Source organism: Neomonachus schauinslandi, chromosome 14, assembly GCF_002201575.2.
Source record: "Neomonachus schauinslandi chromosome 14, ASM220157v2, whole genome shotgun sequence".
Taxonomy (NCBI): Eukaryota; Metazoa; Chordata; class Mammalia; order Carnivora; family Phocidae; genus Neomonachus; species Neomonachus schauinslandi.
Genome location: NC_058416.1, coordinates 37,504,863 through 37,528,686, shown reverse-complemented (window position 1 = coordinate 37,528,686; position 23,824 = coordinate 37,504,863). Strand labels below are relative to the sequence as shown.

Genomic DNA, 23,824 nt, shown 5'->3' with positions numbered 1-23,824 from the left:
TTTCCAAGATGAACCTTAAACATAAAGCCATTTACTAAGAAACTGCAATTTCACCTTTGCGGTGACCAGGTTCTATAGAGTAAATTTACCAGGCTAATTAAAAAGCATTTCAAGTTCACTTGTTTTCTCATTTCCTAGAGCTAGAGCACGATGGGAAAGTTAAAAAAGACAAAAGAAAACCAGAAATGTTGGTCAAGTTGATTGTTTCAACTTGTTGTAAAGTTAAAATGAAGATATTTCATTCTTCTTACTGTTTTAAAATCTGATTTACCTAACTTTTGTATAAAATTAGCATCCTGCTTATACAGTGAAAGTGTTGTGCTCAAGGCAGAATTAGTTTTATTTTTTAAAAGATTTTATTTATTAATTTGACAGAGACACAGCGAGAGAGGGAACACAAGCAGGGGGGGTGGGGGAGGGAGAAGCAGGCCTCCCGCTGAGCAGGGAGCCTGCAGAATTAGTTTTAAACTAGCCTCATGTGTCAAAGACACATCCTAGGTAAGTGATGCAAAACACTCAGCTAGTTTTCAGAATGTCAGCTGATATGTTTAGAGTAGATGAAATAGTGAAGCTGCTATTTCAACCTCACCCATCAAATAATGTCTGCAAAAATCTTAGAACACTGTTTAGCACCAAGTACTAGGAACCAAAAGTTTCGGTGAATTTTTGCATAGAGTGCTGACATTTTAAACCCTGTATAGCATCATTTCCAGTCCCATAAACACACTGGGATAAAGAAGTCTACCTTTTTCTCAGGATCTCTGCATTGTGGAATCCAAAACCAACTTTGGTTCCCTAAGGTAGAAACTAAAGTATTAAAGCTTTGTCTCTTGATCAAGCCAACACAACCAGATTCTGTAGGCTACTGTGATTAATATCTGGTGTTCAAAAATTCTGCACCGTCAAACTCAAATATAGAACTATAGTGAGACCAAAATTTCCTCTGACTCAAAATGATGCCCTGCCTCATTATCCGTATTCTGAACTCTCAATCCCATCTCATGGAACATATTCCAGTGAACCTAAAATAAGACTAAAAACCACTTGGAGATGAGATAGGAGTCTTAGCTCTATCATTTTGCCTGAACTAAGACATTAACGATAGGGACAGGATGACAGGCTAAAATGAAAAATACGACTGGGAATGACAGACCCCATGCAGTTGGGGTTTGAGGCCATGCACAATTCTGAGAAATACTGAACCCTATTTTCTTTCTCTCATCATATGAAAAGAAGTTTATGGGATGCCTTGCACTATGTGCCCTATTATATGGAACATCCAGATAATAGACATTCAGTAAATCCTGCGGTGCCTGATTGCATCTTTGCATAGAACAAAGAGCAAATCAGGCCCGATATGATTTTGCAACTGGCTCCTTCCAGACGGGGTGTATTGAGAAAGAGCCATTGTCATGCGGAGTACAGGAGAAGTTTCTGAAACCTCTGCTTTCCAAGAGGATGTAGATGCTGCTTATCAACAATTTTTCAGAGGTTCTCCTTTTAGAAGACAGTGGACCTGGGGCTGCCTCAAAGTCCTTGCTCGATTCAAGAATATGACTCAAGGAAACACCAAGGCTCAAAGCTCATGGATAAACATTCCTGTGGTGCCCAGAGGTTTTCCTCCTAATGTTTACTGGACATTCCACATTTTTAAGGAAATGTAACTTCCCAAAACGCTTAAAGAATTTCATTGCAAAATATAAAATGTTGTGTTGATCCCAGCCCCTTTCCTGGAAAGGTGGTGGATAGTTTTTTACTTGTGACTTCTGTTTAACTTTCCACCCACACTGTACTTCGTTTTAGGCCGCCCAGACCTGTAACCAGCATGAATGACACCCTCTTCTCCCATTCAGTCCCCTCCTCAGGAAGTCCTTTTATTACCAGGAGGTAAGTTCCAATCTTATTATGAAATAAGCCCTCTCCTTGATAATGACCCCTAACTCTGTGTTAGGAAAAATATTCTAATGCAAGCCAGGTGTGGAAGATTATTGTTAGAAACTAGTCTGTAAATATGTCACAGGTTTTCACTTTCATTCATTTGGATGCTTTTGACGATGGCTGGGATGGCTTTTGGGATGAGTGTCACTTCTGGAAACTTGCATTTACAATCTCCTCACAGTAAGAATGTGGGGTATGTTTAAGTTTTATGACCGACACACCTGTATTCTATGTCGTTGAGAAAGTCACCTTCATAGCACTTGGAATGGAGAGAATTGGAATTTCAAGATGCAATGGAAAATTATTAGGTACATTCTGAGACAGTTTATAATCTCCTCTCATAATGTGGTGAGTTCTGGAGTTCCTGAGGCTAGAGGCTGAAGACCAAACTTGGAAGAATAGTTTCCATATAAGTGATTTCAGGGATAATAAGAAGAACTTCTTAAAAAGGGGTACGTGTCTCCTATTTTTACACAAAGAACCACGCCCATGTGAGCAAAGAACAGGTGAAGCAAATAATTCTATTAGAGCTAGCTTGATAAATATGCAGGGTCAAGAGGTGCTCCAAATTGTTTAATCGAATCTCGCAAATAAAATACTAGGGGCTTATTTTATAAATATACGGAGAAGGCTCACAGGAAAGCAGAAACAAAGGTAAGGAAAATTAGAGTGAGTAATGAACGTAAGATTTCAAATGCCTTTCAGCAGGAAAAAAACAAACAACAACCTCATGTTTCATAAAGGGAACATAATCAGTCTTTTCCCCCAGAGAGGTTTCTGAGGTACCAATTTCACTGTAATATCCTGGTACATTCAAATGAGGATTTACACACAATGAGACTCAGAATGCTGCTGATTTTTTTTCCCTGAGTTCCTGTATTTGCCCATCAGCAAGAACGTGAGATGAAGATGTTCCCCGTAATTGTAATTAGCATAACAAGTAAGATGCAGCAGTTCATGGTGTTGCCTCCCTAAAAATTAAGCAAATCTATAACAAGTGGAAATGAGGCAAAACTGAACTGCAGAACATCCAGAGTGAAATAACATGTTCTAGGCCCTCAGTATGTTCCTTTTAGCACTCCTTCGCAAAGCCACCAGCAGATTCAACCATCTTTTCTACCGTAAGGTCTAGAAGGGACATGGGGCCGTACCTCTATCTGGGGAAGATTTGGCACGATGTTAAGAAAGATGTGCTTTTATTAGGAGACCCTGCATTCTGCAAATGTCAAAGCAGAGATAGACCCCATCCTTACTGAAGGTCGTTTTATATCATTTCAGCTCGGACGGTGCTTATGGTGGATGCGTCTAGATGGATAACATGGCTTCCTCTACTCTAAAATATTCCTATAATACTTTGAGCTGTTTTGGTTCCTCCAGGGTGCGTGGTACCCATTAACCCAAACTATGATCACTTCCCTTTTTCTCCCATTTTCAGTCCTTTTGGAATGTTCTCTGTGAACCACAGATACGTTGTTTAAAGTTTGCGGTCCTTGCTATCTATCACCATGGAGGTTAGCCTCTGGTTTCTGTTTTAAGGGTGCTGTTCAATAAAGCTGTGTACACTGAACATCTTTCCTCTCTGCGTGGGCCTTGCTCTGTCCATGGAAGGTTCTAATGAGGTCTCATTGTTTGCATCCCTCAGGTTACCTGAGGGGATAAGTGCATCCAGCCCTGGGGCTGAGGAGCATTCACTCATAAAGCTGTATGTAAATCAGCTTGACCACAGCCCACGGTCAGTATCCCAGCTCTGAAGCACTAACTCTAGTTCCTAGTGCCATAGCTAGACTGCTAGTCGTCCTGCTCCATCACTAAAATCCTCTTCTAGTATGTCTCAGTAGAGATACTGTCATCTTCTGGGGCTTCATGAGATTCCGTTGAGCATGTTCAACCCAAGCTGGACTTCTCAGCTCTTTCCTCTCTTTTCCACTTCTGATCTTGACTTCACAGCCTCATAGCAGTATATATGAGATACATATATATGAAGAGTACCAAGCTGGATCGTCTTCTTTAGAGGAGTCTCTGCTTTTGTACAGTCTGCAAACCCCACATGGTGATTTCTTAGATTCTTGAATCAAAGAGCCTCTTGGAGTGATTGATCTTTAGCACTAACAGGGTAAGGCCAGGACAAGGTCCCATGGCTGGACCACATTGTGGTAAAGGACTTGAGAATTTAGGCCTTACTGTCCCACTAGACCTGGGCCACATTTCCCGCAGGTAAGGCAGTCTGATTCCTATTACAGGAGCAATTTCAAAACCAATTCCACGCTCTCAGTGCTTACTTTCTCTCACTTGATGATGCTGGTGGTGACCCACTGTTTATTTCTTAACCATGTCCATACACAAAGGTTAATGGAAACCCATCATGCCAAATGCAGGCATAAATTAAGAGTCCTGTTCTTCCTACTACTGGAACTGAACCAAAGAAATATGACCTAGAGCTCTGCCCTCCATTCCTGCCCAATCCCAACTGCCCTTTTTAAAAATCTGATAAAACCAGGGTGCCTGGGTGGCTCAGTCAGTTAAGCATCTGCCTTCGACTCAGGTCATGATCTCAGGGTCCTGGGAGTGAGCCCTGCCCTGGCTCCCTGCTCAGCAGGGAGTCTGCTTCTCCCTCTCCCTCTCCCGCTCCCCCTCCCCTTGCAGGGAGTCTGCTTCTCCCTTTCCCCCCTCCCCCTGCTCATGCTCTCTCGCTCTCTCTCTCTCAAATAAATAAAATCTGTTTAAAAAATTAAAAAAATAAAAATAAAAATCTGGGGAAACCGAAAACCTAAACAAGGCAAGCATGGTGCTGGTCAGTGTTAAGGCAGCATTAAGAAAGTAGGGAGGTTTGGCATACAGATATTTTATTTAGCTTGAGTTTTGGGTCTTCTGTATTGTGAGAGATCTTGGAAAGATAAAGCGAAATGAGAATGAATTGAAATCACCACTCCAGAATCCTTGATACAAACTCCTGGCATTACTCACCTAGAGTCCTTTACAAGCATACCACTTTGATCTTCAAAAGGCACTAGGGTATATCTTTGAAGTCCTTTGACACCTTAGCAATCTACCTTACACAGATTTACGAGTGTATAGCTCTGGTTACCACCACCGTCTGTCGCAGCCCTGTTCTTATTTCCATTTCTAGCTATGTACTTGATTCACCTTTCCCTTACTTAAAAGAAAAGAGGGAATTCTCAAAGGCACCCTCCCTTAAACTTTGGAAGTCTTCATGCGTGTGTGTGTGTGTGTGTGTGCAATTAGGTACAATATGGGTCCACACAATTTGTGGACTAATTCACTTCACTCATTTTTGTGATCATAACTATATCCTTAAACTTAAATTATTTTCTTATAAATGCACAAATATACAGGGGAAAAATGCTGGAACAATGGAAGTCTCTCATCACCACTGGGAAAAGAGCTCCAAGGGCCACGTATGTTGTGGCGGCAACATTATCTACGCTTATGAAAGATTGACTATCATTACTACAAAGAGTATTGCAAGGGCTGACCCAAAAGACCCTTCTCCCCTTCACCGCCCTCAGCATCGTGCCCCTGCCTATCTTTGTTGGCATGGTGCCCCCTTTGTAAAATCTTAATTATCTTGATGAAACCCTTGCATCATTTATGTGAGAAAATTAACCAGTCCTATCCCATGTCACATAAGGCCCTTTAATTATAGCCAACATCTTCATTACCACAATAAGGACATTGTAAAAGTTTGAATGGCTACTTTCTTTCCCCCCGATTTTAGAACCATCTCTTGAAGGTTCAAAGATACTTTCACAAATGGAACCTCTAGAGTAGTAACTACTCACAAAAGGAATCACTTTGGCTATTATATATAGCATCTAGCCAGATCTTATCACTCTCCCAAATGTCAGAAAATTGCTTATGATTCATAGAGTGTGTCGAACACAGTCTAATGGGCTGTTTTCTGGTTTGTCACAGTGCCATCTGGTTAATGGCTAATACTATATTCAACTTAGTAGCGCACATGGGGAAGGCACATCACTCACCCCAAATACTCCCCAAATCCTGATTCTTCCCACCACAGCAACATTGGTGAGATTTTTATTGGTTGACTGTTTGGTCGGTTGGTTGATTGGTTTGGGTTTTCAACCACAGAAAAGGTAATTCATTGTATCTTTTTCAGTTTTTTTCAAACACTTGCTTACCCAAAGATTCTTTACCTAACAACCCAGTTTTTTAATCAGACTTAAAACATTCAAACTAGATTTTAAGCATTTGTGCATTGGTAATCAAAAGCAAATAGAAATGAAATTGAGGCACTGAATTCAACCTTGGCTTCTGAAAACCAGCGTTTTTCCATGGTTAATTTCTTCTAAGATTAAAAACCATCCTTTCTAGTCAGGAAAACAGATGAATTAACACCATAAAATAGATGAACTTATAAATCAACCACCGTGAAGATTTCTTCACTCTTTTCACACTTTCTGGTCATGTTGTGTGAAATTTCATGAAATTTGAAATAGTCTTTGCAGTTAATTCTTTATTCCATGTAGCCCCAGAGCTCCACTAATACGTTAGTTTTTTCCAAACCTGAATTAAACTGGTCTTCACACTCCATTCTATTTCCTATACTGAAATATTAGTGCATAATTAAAACTCCAGTCACCTCTCTTCTTCACTTCAGTAACTTTTATTCACTTGCTAGAGTTGCTTTAGTTCTTCTCTGTGTATGCCCTATACCCAGCAAACTTTTCTAGATGCTCTCTTGACAAAAATGCAATTGACACAGCTTAGTGATATCTGGGGGACAACATAGTAAATGTAGTGAATCAAATATGACCTAAGAATTCTTATTATTTCCTCCGCAGTACCTGCTTGAAAGATAGTTCAGCTTTCATGCCAGCCTGAATTGATGACAACTAATTTTCCCACTGAAACACTGAGCTGTTTTTTATGCTTGTTTGCTGATTTGCATGTGGCAGATAGTTTATGTTTCAGATCTCAGATATTGAAAACTAGAAAAGGAAAGAAAAACAGAATTTTTCCAGAAATTATCTCAACTTGTGGACATTTTTTATTGTTTTCAAATTAGTTAAATTAGTTTAGTGACCTTGTTACTAGCCTGAGTTAATCATAGTGAGAAGCAATTAAGTAAAAAACAGCTTTATTGAGATATAATTGATATATAATTCAATGAATATATTTAAAATAAGTGCGCAGTTCAAGAGGTTTTGACATATATAAACAATATGTCGTACATACTTATATATACACATGTAAATGAACATATAATATGTTCATATATATTATGAACATATACTTTCATAAGTGTGAATATACACACATATATACATGTATGGCTGTACACATATATGTGTGTGTGTGTGTTTACATACATACATGAGAAGCAAAATTTTATTCACAATTAACAGTTAGTTACTTAAGAAGGGAGCCAACTTTACAAGTCATCCTTTACCAGTTCAAACACCACACAAGTTTATCAATTATTTAAAAATTAGTAAAAATGAAAATATGTTTTTAATTTGCCATTTGAATATCATTTTCCGTTTAACCATGATGATAATAACTATTTTACATTACATAATTTGTTTATATAATACTGTTGCTCTGTGAGGCTGCATCCAGGACTTTTATTTAAATCCTTTATTTTCATGTTTAATAAAAGAAAAAAAAATATTTGACCAGAGCTAATACAGTAACACAGCATAAGCAAGAATGGCTTTTAAAACTATATTTCAGGGGCGCCTGCGTGGCTCAGTTGGTTAAGCGACTGCCTTCGGCTCAGGTCATGATCCTGGAGTCCCAGGATCGAGTCCCGCATCGGGCTCCCTGCTCAGCAGGGAGTCTGCTTCTCCCTTTGACCCTCCTCCCTCTCATGCTCTCTGTCTCTCATTCTCTCTGTCTCAAATAAATAAATAAAATCTTTAAAAAAAAAAAAACTATATTTCAGATTTCAGCAACAATCCAGGGAGCATTTGTGCATGATTTTGTTACCTTAGAACACCCCAAAAATGTAATTTACGCTTAAGCAAAAAACTCGACAGGGGTGCCTGGGTGGCTCAGTCATTAAGCGCCTACCTTCAGCTCAGGTCATGATCCCAAGGTCCTGGGATCGAGCCCCGCATCGGGCTCCCTGCTCAGCAGGAAGCCTGTTTCTCCCACTCCCCCTGCTTGTGTTCCCTCTCTCGCTGTGTCTCTGTCAAATAAATAAATAAAATCTTTAAAAAAAAAAAACTCAACATTAGTTGTCACCCTTCAAAACCAAGGGTGAATTTTAAATAAATAAATATGAGACATTTTGAAATTGCTCTACCATTCCAGAACCCATTGTATCAATGTGTGTGTGTGTGTGTTTGTGTGTGTGTGTGTGTGTGTGTGAAAAAAATCTGGGAAAAGGCTGTTTCTCTTTATATAAAGTTGCTCTTTTCCAGAGATCTCAAAAGGAATTGGTGAGAACATAGAGAATTTTTTTAGGAAAAAAAATCTAAAGGAATATTTCCCGCCTCTTTTCTTTCAACCAAACACATCAACTTCAAATTTACGTTGTCATCCCCTCCAGGGTATGATGGTCCCCACGCCCATTCATGTTAGTATGTGTGCAGGGGAATAAAGTTATACAATGGCAAGTACCTGGTAGGGGAAAAAAACCAATAAGAAAAAGAAATATGTGTACACACAATTTTAGAGATGGTGACCCTGCTTTTCCTTGGGACTCAGATTAGAAAAGATTTATCACACATGGTCAAGAGGAGCCCCAGGTAGTTCCCTGCTTCAGAGGATAAAAGGAAGAATGCATTTTGATTTGAGAATAGGGCATGTGGAAGAATGGGAGGCTTCTATAGCTGGAGTTACGTGCCAACCATTGTTGCATTCTGGAACACGGACTTTCCAGAAGCATTGCTTCTTGGGAAGAATGGAGGTGCCCATGTGTCTGATCCCAAAGCCCACAACGAATTGGAAATACGCCCCAACTTCTCTACACAAATGGCCAATCTACCACGTGAAAATTTAAACATCTAGTGTGTTCTATAAAGTATCGTGATGTATGTTGCTTTGAAGAAATGATAATGAACTACGTATCGTTACTATCTTCACAACAACTGGGAAGAAAAGGTTTTCACTTTGTTTTCCTTCTTTGAGCTCCTGGGGAGGCGCAAAAGAAAATCTAGTGAAGATACTTCACATGAAAAGTCTTTATAGACCCAAGTTTAAAGTGAAAACTGCCTCCCCTGTCAACTCTGTAAGTTCTTGATCTATTTCATTTTGATCCTCTCTTGTGTTCATCATGAACTTGGCTTCCTCTATACATGGTCATATTTTTGGCTTCCCAGAAATAAATGATGAGGAGAAGAATTTGAGACTAGTTCTAGGAAGTCCAGAAACTATGTGGACACTGAGTACCAAAAGTCAGACATGCTCTTGGCACTAGATACTAAGAGCTGTAGCAAAATGAAGTAAATAGTGTATTTCCACAAATTCACAGAAGCAGAGAGTGTAATTTCCATATTTTCTAAGAACTGGTTTTCCCAAGAACTCATGTGGGAGGCAGACGGAACATAAAAGAACTTAAATGATTTCTTCAAACCAACATTGGCATTTCATTTGTTGAAAATGACAACAAGATGAAAAGAGATGTGTACGGATAGAATGTCTGCTCCTCTTCCCTCTGAAGGAGGAAAGGATTTGGGAAGAAGAAGGAAGAAAAAAGAAGAGAAGAGGGAAGACAGGCAAATGGAGTAGAGGAAGGAAAGAGGGGGCCCAAAGAATTGGGAGAAAAAGAATAAGGCCACCAAAGGAGAATCTGGGCCTCTCTTCCCTTCCTGAAACCAGCAGGACTCCTCCTGTGGCCAAGATGCAAGATGCCTTCCTGGGACTTTACTGACACATCACCTTCCTCCTCCAAGACTTCTCAGGCATAATTGGTAGCGAACACATCCTCCCAGTTGAGCCTCTTGTGTTTCTTTTCTCTGCTAGTCCTTTCTTTCTTCCTGTGCATTCAGCACCAGAGGTTGTACCCGCACAATTATTAAGCTTTTGATTTAAGGAACCACCACAATTTTTGGGATTCAAGGGGCAAAATGCATAACAAGGCAAGGAAATAGTTAAGTTTGGAGGGAAGAATCATTGAAATTTCACACCGTGTTTTGAGTGGTTTTGCAGGGATCTGAAATCAATTATATAGTAGGTACATCTATCTTGAGTTAAAAAGAAAAAAAAGTTGGGAAGGGTGGTAATTGGGCAGCAGAGAGACTCTAATTACTGGATAATGAACACAGAGGGATATGCTTCAGAAGACAAGGTTTGGCATGCTGTTTTGGTGGGATGATAGGAAAATACCAACTATGATGGCTTAAGGTGGTGATTTCGTCCTGATGGACAACTTCATCATCTTAGAAGGTGAAGATCAGTATGCTGAAAAAACTCATTATGTTCATCAAGAAGTTAAATTCTGGGGCGCCTGGGTGGCTCAGTTGGTTAAGCGACTGCCTTCGGCTCAGGTCATGATCCTGGAGTCCCTGGATCGAGTCCCGCATCGGGCTCCCTGCTCGGCAGCGAGCTTGCTTCTTCCTCTGACCCTCCCCCCTCTCATGTGCTCGCGCTCTCTCTCTCTCTCTCATTCTGTCTCAAATAAATAAATAAAATCTTAAAAAAAAAAAAAAAAGAAGTTAAATTCTCCTTGAACACTAATCATTTCATTGTTAAAGTCAATTACATTTATGTGCAGTTGTACTCTTTAAGTAATAGGTTCATTCCTGAAAAGCTAAGTGAGGTCATACATTCAACAAACACGAGTGCTACTCTCTACTAGACACTTTCTTTATAAATCAGATTTGATTTTAAGTTTGCCAGAGACCTCACTACTTAAGTATTATCTCATAGTATATAAAATTATAAAACAAGAATTCTAGTTACAATGTGCATAATTCTAAAGTGATATTGGTTTTCACATTGGTATTTTCTTTGTACTTCCTGGTCTAAAAGAGTGGTACTTTGTAGTAAATCCTTAAAACTTGTAGTTGAAGTTTTATTTAAGATTTTAACTACTTTATAAGCCATCTTAACACATACATATATTTAGAACTTGTTGAAAAGTTGGGAAAGTTTGTGGTAAAACCTCATACTTTCAACCCCAGAAATTAAAGATTTGGTCATCAAACAAAGTCAGACAGTTAATTTTTGTATTCTCCATGAAAAGGGCGGGAGGATAGTTTTTGGTCCACTGGTGTTAGAGGGCAAATTCTTAACCTACAAAGGAGTAGGCTCCCTTTCAGCATGTTACATGTACAATTGTATTACTAAGGATCAATACCATATTTCTCAATGAAGCATGCTTAGTAGATCCTGGGTGACTTTCACTTGGCCACACTTTATTAATTATTATTTCTATTTCTATTTGTCATTTGATAAAACCACACTTTAAACTTTTTAAAACTATCATTTAAATTACTAAATGAGTGTTCCTCATAATGAACCTAAAATGATAAGAATTTGCTATATTGATAGGCCTCTATTCACCAGTTATAGACACAGGGAATATGAATATATATTTATAAGGCTCAAAGGTTTATTTCTGTGTTTCTCTGAAAGCTTTCTTTGCAGCTTCTCAGCATGGGTAAGGTGACTTGTGCCTGGAGTAGTAAAGCACTTCTAATATGACTGCAGTCTCTAGGTAATTTTCAAGTCTCTATTCAACTCAGAAAGTTGGAAAATATAGGGAAGGCTGGAGAAGTATACTTTTTGAGTAGGATCTGAAGGTTGGCAGCACTTAGTGAACTATTGGGCCGTTTACATGATAGTCCGTAATGAATGTTGAATGAATTTTCATTATGTCCGGGCATATGCAATCTATTTGTTAAGCAAATAGCGAGGTCAAATCGGGGATCATGGAAGCTTGTGTAATTACAGTTATGGTTCTCAGGCCAGGTTTCTAGTCGTAGTTCAACTCTGTGGAAATCTGAAAACATCTGGAACCTTTCAAAATAACAAGAGAGCTGTCCAAATGGAGCTTGGATCTAGACTTGGGAGTTTCTGTAGCCAGTTCTATTCTTGAATGCATTGCTGTGTTTACGCTCTTCTTGGCTTTCCCATCTTATTAACTAGCTCTCCTCCCAAGGACAGTGAAGTAGAGCAGAACAAACTGCTGGCTAGGGCTGCTCCAGCTTTTCTGAAGGGCAAAGGGTAAGTTAAAGCCAGAGTGTACTGAATCCTGAATTAACTAAACTAAAAATGGAGATTTCTTGTGTCAAAAATGCTTTATGTTTGAAAGACCATCTTTGATTTAGTAGAAGCAGCTCTATTATAACCCCACTAACAGCACCATGTAGTTCTTTGGAGTAGACACATCTGTGTTACTCACTTTCTCTGATTTCCTTTTTTTTTTTTTTTAGTGACTAAACTTTAGATTTGATTTTCCAAAGGATACTTACTCTTTGCTTGCAACCCAATCAATGTGTTTACTGTACAGATGAATTTCTTGGCTGTAGTGGCTTGAAGAATGCAAATCTGTTTCCTTAAAAGCTAATTTACCTAAATGGAAATCTTTATTTTTTTAAATTAGTGAAATGGAACTGTGTATTTCAATGCTTGGATTTTGTTTGGATTTTTTGTAGAACATCACTTACATTTCCTCTACCTGCTTGGTTTTCTAAATGCCTTTTTTATCACAAACTCACTCCTACTCACTCTGTTTATTTCTGTTCGCCTCTCCTACCAACACCCTTTCTTCCTCCTGCCCCGTTTCAGGATACAATACAGCCTGAATGTGGCAGACAGGCTAGCTGATGAACATGTTCTCATCGGGTTGTATGTCAACAGGCTCCGGAACAACCCATCATGGTTAGTGCAGTTTTGGCTGCTTGACTGTCCTTAGGGAGGGTAACAGTCTGATCCCTTGACAAGAAGTCTCCGTGAAGGACAAGTGGATGCTACAGTGTCACTAAGTCATTTTGAACTGATTCAGTTATGACGTCTTTCATGATGTTAGTTTGGATACTTCCCATTCATGTACCGTAGAATTCATCACAGCTAAAGGGAAAACTTGTGTAAGTGGATACCATGCTAAATATTAGCCTTCAGTGGATGCAGGGCTCTGGGTCCCACCGGTCAGTTCCGTGTTACATGTGCCATGTCGAATTACCACACAATAGTGATGCAAGAATTTGTCTTATTCCAAGGTCATGGATGTCTCTGCTGATTTGGAGGACAGTGCTCTATTAGTTTAAGATAGAAGTGAAAAGAGGAAAAGTGATGGGATGGGATCATACCATGGAAATCCTTTCTTTAATGATAACAATGGGAGAAACTATCTTTCAACTCTTCTCGGACTTACCAATATTTCTGGAAAGCCATCCTCTTAAAGCCTGCTTTCAAGTCCCAGAATATGGAAAGCTTACTTCCAGATGTGTTAAATGTATGAATTCACATAGCCCTGCATATTTGGATAAAGGCATTCATAAAGTTTTTCTCTATTTTAATTGTGACCTAGGAGATTCCTAGGTTGAAGTTACTTGGTTTTGATAATAAATGTACATTTGCAATTTGAATGAAAATAAGGGGACAGACTATGTATTTATCATATGTTTCAGTCTAGTTTAGACTCCTGTGTTTACAAATGTGTTTAGCAAACCAGTTCCTTAGAAATATTTGAATTTTGCTTAATAACTATTTCTCTGAACTAAGGGCTGATGGATTTTTTTTTTTTTTGTCATTATAAATATTAAGTGAACCAATGGGTTAAATTGCCTTTAAAATAGCTGGCCTCTTTCCTCTACTATTTCACAAAAAGCATCCCTGAAACGTGATGGCCACTTCTCAGTCCTCATCTCCTTCATCACTTGGTATTGTTAGCCACTTCTTTGTTTCTAGAACTCTCCTCCCTGGACTGTTTCTGCTCCTGATGCCTAGAACTATTCTTACAAAATTAGTACATGAGATGATCTTAGGTGATACATTGATGAATGTTTATTAGCAGTTACATATTTATCTTAATTTGTATTTTTTAAAAAATATAACCAGCACACTAGTTTCATTTTATACTATATCCTACACTTCACAAAGGTAAAAATAAGAAGCTCTCTTCAGCTGACCTCACCTCTTTGTTCAAAGTTGCCAAACTTATAGATCCAACAGTTCCTCTTCTTTGTTACCTCTCAGCCTCTCAGAACCACAAGTGAGAAGAGTGATTGCTTTAATCTTATTCCCAGTGAGTTTGGATCCCCAATGTTATATGGTAGCTGAAACAGCAGAGCTAAATACTGAATTACAAAAAAAAAAAAAAATGTATTGACATTCCTCAAAGAGTATTATCGATATAGATTCAATCATGTCTGAAGGCAAAGCTGTGGTCTCAGACCGTGTCCTCTCCCCCATAATTCTGAGCACACTCCAGTTAACTTCTCCCACTCTTCTTTGACCTTTTCTGAAGTAAATTTGTAACAAAGAAATCTCCAAAGAGGAAAGCTCACAGTTTGTCACTACCAGCCATTTTCCCTACTCAAGTGATTGATCATACTGACTTGATGGTCACTTAAGACAGTAAAACTGTCTCCCCAGAGACACCTCACATCTACTTGATGAAAGCGAGAGGTGATATTTATTTCAAAAACAAAGCAGGCAGATGATGACACTGTTTAGCGACCAAAGTCTGACAAAAATGATTGCTACTTCATGGTCTGATGCACCTGGGCTCTTTTGGCTTTGGGCTCTAAAAGGGGGCCTATCCTTTCTTTTATCGGACCCAGGCAATACCATTTTGCCTCTTCCCCCTCCCCCACAAAAAAAAAAAAAAAAACAAAACTTAAGACTGATCAACAAAGCAGGCTGCTTGTTAAGAACTGCTGCCCTCCATATTTCTTTATGCTTTTTTCTGTTCTTAGAAATTTCCAACTTTTCTTCTGAATTTCTCATTTATCTTCTCTTTCCTTTGTATTGAATTAGATCCTAACAATTCCCCACGCCTGCCATGATTATGTAAGTGATGTAGTGATCTCTCACCTCCTCTGTCATCTTAATAGCTAATAATGCTTCACCATCCTTCAACTCTGGGGAGATATGAAAGGGTAATAATCATAAAAGCTACCATTTTTTAAAGCACAGGCCTCCTGCTAAACACTGTGTAAAAACTTTATTTACATAATCTCCCCTAGTCCTTAGAGTAAACCCATAGAGTAAATGTATTCATCCCCATTTTATAGATAAATAAAGGTATCAATTTACAGAGTTTACATGACTCTCCCACAGTCACATAGCTATGAAACAGTGGATCAGGAACTTTAACCATAATCTACTGGATCCCAAACTCCTAATCACTATGCTACATTGCCTATTATAAAACCTACATAAACATGTGCCTTCCAGAAAGCTTTTCTGGACATCACTCTGCACTGCATCTACCACATATCTGTTTCCTGAAATTGCAAATCCTACCACATTATTTTTATTTCATTTTAATGATATTTTGAGCACATACTAGTAATAGGAACTGTGGTTGTTAATATTACCATTTTTGTATTTAGTCTATGCATTGTGGTTTTCCGTTTTAATTACAGTCTTCAAAAGAGCAAAAATTTTGTCTTTAGTCTCCTGTATTTCATCATGGCAGCCAGAATATGAATAATAAATTTTACATCTATGAAGTGCTTCAAAAATTACAGAGCCCTCTCTTATACATTATTTGCTCACCAAAGCTCTGTAAGTTTAGATATTGTTAATTCCGTTTCACTGATAAGAAAATGCTAGCTCTGGCACATTAAGAGACTTATCCAAGGTCATATGCTAGCAAGGGCTTGCATACAGGCCTTCTGACACTGGGTCCCATCTATTTTCCACCCCATTCCTCACGCTCCCTATATCTGCACCCTTCATGAGATGGTCTATAAACAGGAACTTAATAGCTGTTCTTAATTAAAAGATTTGTTTTTATAATTATTCATATTTGCTCCGGATTAACTCTGTGTGGGAGACTTTTCCCCATATTAACTACTTAATACAATGGGAAACTGACTCATTTGTAAATAGTCTACTGCTAAATTAGAGAAACACTTCTGTGTCCTTTCAGGTTCTGATGTCAAAGAAGACAAATAAATTCACTGTAGCTCAAGGGAGAATTCCTGCTGTCTTCCTAATACAATGAAGTTTTAAAAGCCTTGATGGTTTTCAGCCATCTTCTCCAGTGGGGGAGAAAGGGTATTAAAATGTAATACAGTGAGGGCTTTTTCTGCCTGTCCCTAAAGCTCATCAAGTGCTGGGCTTGCTAGTGGTTTATAGGGACCCATTGTGGCAGGCAGACTAAAAAGATCGGAAACCAGCCCCGAACTTCCAACTCTACCCATAATTATATCCTTGATACTTACCATATTCATAAGCTTCTGCATATTACTCTCAGCTCTGAAAAGACCCCCTGTGTAAGGGAGGGAGGGAGTGCAGTTAAAGGCTACCGTCCATACTTTGATGTCATGATCAGTTACTGTCACTTAGCTATTAGACCCCTGATCACATATAAATAGGTTAAGATTTGTTTTGCTTATGTTTTTCTCAAGTACAGGAAATTATATATTTGATGCCATTTCTAGGTTTCATATATGAGGTCTAAATTTTTATCGGCTTGCCTGCTTAAAACCCTTTAATAGATCCCACGGCACTTGGTTTACAACCCAGACCCTTCACCAGGCCTATAAGCCTGTGCACGATCCAGCCCTTGCCTAGTCCTGTCTCAGGCCCAGTCTCATGGGCTTCTCCCACTCAATCCCAATACTTAGCAGCATCCACTTTAATCAGTCCCTAAAACTGCCTCAAGACCATGATACTAGTTCTTGCCTATGCCAAGAACATTCTTCCCACTTTACCCTTGCCCTGTCTGGCCACACACACGTACATTGGCTCCCTTTACATGTCTGTAAAGGCTGCTTCTCTGGCTTCCAAACTCAGATTAAAGGCATCTCAAGTAGGTCTCCCATACTAGTCTCTATCATGGCATACTGTTTATTTCATTCTTACCATAACTGTAATCATTGGTTGGTCAGTTGGTTGGTTCATTAGTTTACCAGCTGCCCTCTCTGTAGAGCAGGGAGCTTCTCTAACTTGTTCTTTACCATATCTCTGGGACCTAACACAGTGCCTGGCACACAGTAGGTACACAATAAATCTCTGTTGATGTCACGGCATATTGATGGTGCTATAGGTATAAAATTCCCTCTCACCCTAAACAAAATTGTTAGTACTTCTCAGAAAATCTTTTTTACTAGTAAAATAAATATTTTTACTACTTAAAAAAAAATCACCTATTATAAATTAGCCCTTAGGTTGAACATTTAGTGTAGGAGTATAAAGTAGGTGAGAAAGTAAAGTATTAAGCTTTACGTAGAGAGTGGTGGTAAACCTGGATAAAGACAAGCATCAGCAATTCACTGACATGGGGAAAGCAACTGATGGGGGGGGTGGGTAACTAAACTAAAAGTGATATTGGGAAATAATTTTTTTTAATTTTAATGTTCTCTGATCTCTTCCACTTTGTATTAGTTTGCTAGGGCCGCTATAACAAAATAACACAGACTGTGCATCTTAGACAACAGAAATTTATTTTCTCATCGTTCTGGAGACTGGAAGTCCAAGACCAACGTGCCAGTAGGGCTGATTTCTCCTGACACCTCTCTCCCTGGCCCACAGATGGCCACCTTCTTGCCTTGTTCTCACGTGGCCTTTTCTCTGTGCACAAACATCCCTAGTTCTCTTCCTCTTCTTATAAGGACACCAGTCATGTTGGCTTAGGGCCCCATTTTACTTTAATTACCTCTTCAAAAACCCTAACTCCAAATATAGTCACATTCTGGGGTACTAGGGCTTAGGGCTTCCACACATGAATTTGGGGGAAGACACAATTCAATCCATGACCCACTTCAACACTAAATCCACCAAATTGTATGCCTTTAATATTTTTAATGTGTAGGCTAAAACTTGACCCTTTTCAGTAAAGGTTGATTTGGAAAATGTAAATGTATTGCAACCTGTTGAAAGAAAAAAAAAATTATTACCTACACTCACTGAAAGTGTCTCTTATTTATGAGTTTTCATTTGCTTGTTAACCCTGCTCCTTTTCTTCTGTAAAATATTTAGGAGTTTCAGTTATAAAACTAGACTTCTGGGGTGCCTGGGTGGCTCAGTCAGTTAAGCATCTGCCTTCAGCTCAGGTCAGGATCCCAGGGTCCCAGGATCGAGCCACGTGTCAGGCTCCCTGCTCAGTGGGGAGTCTGCTTCTCCCTCTCCCTTTACCCCTCCCCCCTGCTTGTGTGCTTGCTCTCTTGCTCTCTCTCTCTCAAATAAATAAATAAAATCTTTTTAAAAAATTTAAAACTAGACTTCTGAAAAAGCTATTTCCTTAGGATTCTAGAAATATGAATGTCACATGACCAGTGCACATATCTGCTTTGGCTGCATTGTACCCACAGAGGTTTACTCAGCATACTCAGATGAGAAATTGATTTTAAGATGAGTTCATTTCTCTGTGATAGATTCTAATACATTTTAAGTTTCCATGGGAAACAAGAGAGACACTACCAGTCTGATGAGGTTATTGGTGAAAATTAGCTAGTGTAGTACCAGACACATGGAAATAACACAATATTCGTTCCTCGCTTGATTTTGAATAGGATTAAAGGCATACAATAAATATTTCAAAGTCTCATACCATAAAACCTGTTCACTATAATATGGTAGAAAAAAAATGATAGCTCATGGATGTTCACAATATGGTTAAATGGATAAACTTCAGAATATGCTTTCTCCAAATGTGCTAAAATAAAGAACTTAGCGTGGGGCCTGTTCTCATATGTTGCTTGATACAATGATATATTGTGTGAAAAGGATATTTGGTGACAAATTAACGGCAGCGTGCAGCTTTGGAGAAAGAAGAGAAGGCTGTCACCGTTAGCTGACTCTTCCCTTTGTTTAGGATATCAGAGATGTCAAGTCCACCTAGAGCTTCTGTAAAACCCTTCACTGATTCAACTAACTGGGCTTTCTTCTTTTTGGTATACCCTAGAATACTGGCCAGTAACTAATCGTATGTTCTTGAGCAAAAACTAATTTATAGATGAGGAGATGATGGTGCAAAAATGCTTACACCATTAGAGGTAAAGTAGGGACGCCTGGGTGGTGCAGTCGGTTAAGCATCCAACTCTTGGTTCTGCTCAGGTCATGATCTCCGGGTGGTGAGATCGAACCCCACATGGAGCTCTGTGCTCAGCACTGTGTCTGCTTCAGATTCTTTTCCACTCTGCTCCTCCCCCCGCTCACTTGCTCTCTCTCATTCTCTCTCTCTCTAAAATAAATAAATAAAATATTTGGAGAAAAAAAAAAAAGAGAGGTAAAAGTAAAAAGAATACTTCCATAGTCTCACCGTGTGCCCCGGCACTGCTCTAAACACTATATAATAATCCTCCTGAGAGCAGGAGGTATGTGATCACTGTATCCCCTGTATTAACAGGTGAGAGAAATGAAGCACAGAGAGGTTACGTGATTTCTCCCAAGTCACACAGCTAGTACCTAAGAGGGCTAAGCTGTGAATTCAGAAATGATCCAGTCCCACCTCACACCCACCCTTAGATAATATTCCCACCTGTATTCATCCCTAAGAGTAAGCATTTCTTCTGAATGGGAGCTTACCTTTTTTAGATACCATCTGCTTTCCTAATCTTTAAAAGAACAACAATAAAATGTGAACCAAAGAGAATTTGCCATGATTGCAGGTGGGGAAGATCTGATGTAGATAAATATGAAAGAGTATAATGACATTTCTATGAACTTTAGCACCTAGAAAGAGCAGATAAGAAATCCACAGGCAGCAATTGAGTGTATCTTGATTTTCACTCTGCCAAATGTGAATAACTCTGTTCGATTTTAGACAGCATGGCTAGTGTTAAAGTGCTGTGTTTTATCTGTTCCCTTCTGATTTTCTCAGTGCTGAGGATGCATGCAGAGCCAATAAGGATACAGAAGATGTGGGCCAAAGTCCATGACACTGCAAGCCAAAGAGAGCTAACCTGTATTTGTTCTTTTGTCCCACTAACGCTTAAGCACATCCTGCTGTGTTCCAAGCACTGTGCTAAACATTCAAGATCTAATGGTGAAAAGATTGAACCATTCTTCCCTCAAAAAAGCTACAGTCTAGTAAAGGAGAAAGACAAGTGAAAAGGCAATTAAAATGGGAAGGGTACCAGGTACAGGAAGGGCAGACAGTGCAGAGTGCCGAGGAGCAACAAACCCAAATTTAGAGGTCAGAGGCGAAGGTGGAAAATGGTCGCTAAAGCCAACAGCGGGATGAAGAGGAATGGGCCAAGTGAAAATGGGTGGAGGAGGCAGAGAGATTGTTCAGAGCAGAGAGAAAATGTGGAACTTCTCCTTGAAGAACTCAACTGGGGAAGGATGCTAGAGTACCGGGAGCTTAAGGATGAAGCTAGATTATGCAGGACTTCCTAAGTCTTAGGTAGGAGTTTGAAAAATGAGAACCCACTGAAGGATTCTATGCATGTTACAGCCAAATTCATTTTTTAAAAGATCATTGACTACAGGATGCAAAATGAATCGGAAGGAAGAGTAAGTCTAAAATGAGAGGAACCTTTTGAGAGGGCTGTATGCTAATTCCAGATAAGATGACAGTGGCCTGGAGCACATCAGTGACCCTTGGAATAGAAGGAAACAGAGGAATTTGTGAGTTTGAAGAAGGTAGAATGCATGGCCTTGGTGTTATAACATAGTGAGTAGGTAAAGTCAGGGTCTCGATAAAGGAGTTTGAAGGCACCCTACAGAGACACCATTGTCATGGTCAATTTTATTACTATTATCCAGGAAGATGGCCACTTCATGATTTCCTGTCTTTTCCTTTCAAACCAGTCATTCAAGAGCCAACAGTTGAAGCTCTGAGAGTTAGTTCATTTCCCTCCCCATTCTTCAGTCCCATAAAATCATGTCCTGGGCCCCAGAATCACTTTGCTTCTTTCCATCCTGACTCTCTTCTGCTCACTGACTCCTGAAGGCCTGAACAAGGCTCCATTGCCAGAGCATTTTGTTCTCCACCTACTGCAAAAGGTAGGAAATAACCTGATAGGGTAATCCTCCGCTTCAGTGCAACTAGGAATGCCTTCCCAGGCAGTGATTCTCCTCTTCCCTGCTTGCTAACAGAAGAGTGGTACAGGAGGCCTAATGACCTTAAAAATAAACCTCTACTGATAAAATTCCGTTCACCCATTCAGACAAACGGAAAAATATTACGAGAAAACATGAAAGTATTTCTGCTGCCCTTTGGACCACATTATTATTTGGTTGACTGTCCCACCTGGGAAGTCATAACAGGCTTACAGAGAAACCAAAGAAACGTGAACACACCCTAGGTTCCCAGAAATCTTTGCTAAATCACAATTTAGTAAGCCCGACCTCAGCCGAGGCCACTTGAGCTGTCTAGAATGCCATTTTGAAATCACTAGCAACACACACTGGCCATGCATTGAAGGTAGAAAGTGGAGAGCTTTCAAAATAATAGATTTCCCTGCTCTGAAATGCAGGCTTCACAGCAGCCACTTTTTAATTCATCATGGTCTTGTAGCAAGATTACTGATTATAGAGGCGCCTGGGTGGCTCAGTCGTTAAGCGTCTGCCTTCGGCCCAGGTCATGATCCCAGGGTCCTGGGATCGAGCCCCGCATCGGGCTCCCTGCTCCGCGGGAAGCCTGCTTCTCCCTCTCCCACTCCCCCTGCTTGTGTTCCCTCTCTCGCTGTGTCTCTGTCAAATAAATAAAAAATCTTTAAAAAAAAAAAAAAAGATTACTGATTATAAAGTCTTGAAATGAATAGCCAGAGATGGAGAAAGTGTTGGAATCGGTATTTCTTTAATGATTTAGGGATTATTGGCCATTCATTTTCAACTATTTGTAATTGAAGTCTTGAAATAATGGAATTTATCAGAGGCATGCCTCATTCAACCTTGGATAATGTGAACATACTGAAATGGCACATGTGGACTTATAAATCGTGTGCATGCACAAAGGGGTAATGTATCACTCCACCCCTCATTCAGTCAGGGCTGGGGGAGGAAAGGCATGGAAGGATGAGTTATAGCTTACTAGACACGATCCCATAACTTCACGTCTTACATCTCCAAGAGGCTTTTCTTTATGTACCTTTACATTATTTATACTTGCTGGTCATTCATGATAAAAGATACTTTTTATCATGAGGTTTTTTATCAAGTTTTTTTATTATTTATTTATCAAAACACTCACAAATGTTTTTGACAAAGTCACTTTCTGACGAACGGATCATTGCCCTGTGCTTAGAGCAATGGGCCCTGTTGTCTACACAAACTGTGCTGAATTAGACATATTATTTCTAATACCAGTGAGAAATGATAAACATATTAAAATCAAATTGTTTCTTTGTGGAGTAGTTTTAAGTTTAAAGTGAAAAGAGTGTAACTTTTTTTTTCTTATTAAAGCTGTAACAAGAAACTCAGTTATTATTTTTAACCGCTACAGAGGGCAGACGCGTTCTAGAGACAAACTTCTGCTTTAAAGCATCAGTTCTCCAGAACCAACTCCTTTTGCTGTTACAGTTATTTTCTTACTCCAAGTCTTTTGTATGCTGACTGAAATCTCAATCTGTGGGGATTGGTACCACACATATGTGAGCCTGGAAATCTAGAATTTTCTGTGTTAAGGAATGTTTATAAAATATCATACATGCTATATGAATATCAGTTAAACACTCATATTATTTCTTGTATGTGGTTTGCATTTGGGGTTTATTTCATCTGTTTAGATTTTCCATTTTATTTTCAAGATCTTCTAGATCCTTGCCACTCAAGGTTTTCCTTAGACCAGCAGTATCAATGTATCTTGGAAGCTTCCTTAGGACTGCAGATTCTCAGGTTCTGCCCCGCCCCCCCCCCACAAACTACCCTGTCACCCCCAACTACAGATGAGAAACTACATCTTTTACAAGATCCCTAGGTGATAAGTATATACACTAAAGTTTAAGAAGCCCTACTCTGCCTGGTTGTTAGATGGGAGATGACATTTTGAAGGAGACATGATTCATTAATGAATCTGAGCAGGTTACTTAAGAGGCAAAATTATAAGAATTAACTGACTTTTGAGCACTTAATGTGTTCTAGGCATCATACTAACTTGACATGTTTTACATGCATTATCTCATGTGGGCAAAAGGGAAGAGAAGACTTTTTCTGAGGATGGAAAAGTGACTTAGTAAATGTAGATATTCAGGAATATTCCAGGTAGTTATTGTAGCCCAGAGAAAAGAACTAAATCTAGAGTGGAAGTATTCAGGATGGGAACAGGTATAGTTTACATACTTGAGGAGTATAGACTGGAGCAGAGATGATGGAGACAGGAGTGTTTTATGAATGACCAAAACAAAAAAAGTTACAGTAATGGATTCAGCCAGCCAGTGAAAAGCTATTTGGAAGTGACATAGCCAATATTCTCGAAACCACATAATGATTTTCACTCATCTTCTCACTTTAGAACAAATGTTAAAAGACTATGTTGCATATTTACTTTATATTTTAATACACATATAAATAATATTAAGTGTATATTACTCTATACAGATTCAATTCTTTGCAATGGACAATTCTTACAACCTTAATATTGGCATAGAAGTGTTTTACTTTCAGTGTATAATCATGAGTATTTAATTTTTTTCTTTAAGAAACAGGCTTAAGAATAACAGGTAGGAGGGCGCCTGGGTGGCTCAGTTGGTTAAGCGACTGCCTTCGGCTCAGGTCATGATCCCAGGGTCCTGGGATCGAGTCCCACATCGGGCTCCCTGCTCGGCGGGAAGCCTGCTTCTCCCTCTCCCACTCCCCCTGCTTGTGTTCCTGCTCTCGCTGTCTCTGTCTCTGT

At 39.3% G+C, this 23,824-nt stretch overlaps 1 protein-coding gene and 1 non-coding gene across 19 annotated transcripts in view; both read left to right on the top strand.

The window, feature by feature from the left end:
• The window catches only part of DTNA (dystrobrevin alpha), a 241,645-nt gene that overhangs the window by 183,005 nt on the left and 34,816 nt on the right, over positions 1 to 23,824 (top strand). For 7 of the 18 annotated variants that reach the window (XM_044921100.1, XM_021686297.1, XM_021686296.1 and 4 more), the window contains one exon: positions 1,804 to 1,887. The exons of 1 other annotated variant lie outside the window; for it this stretch is intronic. In XM_044921100.1, the coding sequence (XP_044777035.1) occupies positions 1,804 to 1,887 (84 nt within the window). Of the gene's footprint in view, positions 1 to 1,803; positions 1,888 to 3,216; positions 3,349 to 3,580; positions 3,671 to 12,015; positions 12,094 to 12,657; positions 12,751 to 23,824 lie in introns of those variants that run through there. 10 more of the 18 variants (XM_021686293.1, XM_021686294.1, XM_021686300.1 and 7 more) reach the window with 5 other exon arrangements.
• LOC123326685 lies at positions 14,526 to 14,595 on the top strand. The gene has a single exon (XR_006541254.1). It is a non-coding gene; the product is annotated as a small nucleolar RNA Z17 (small nucleolar RNA).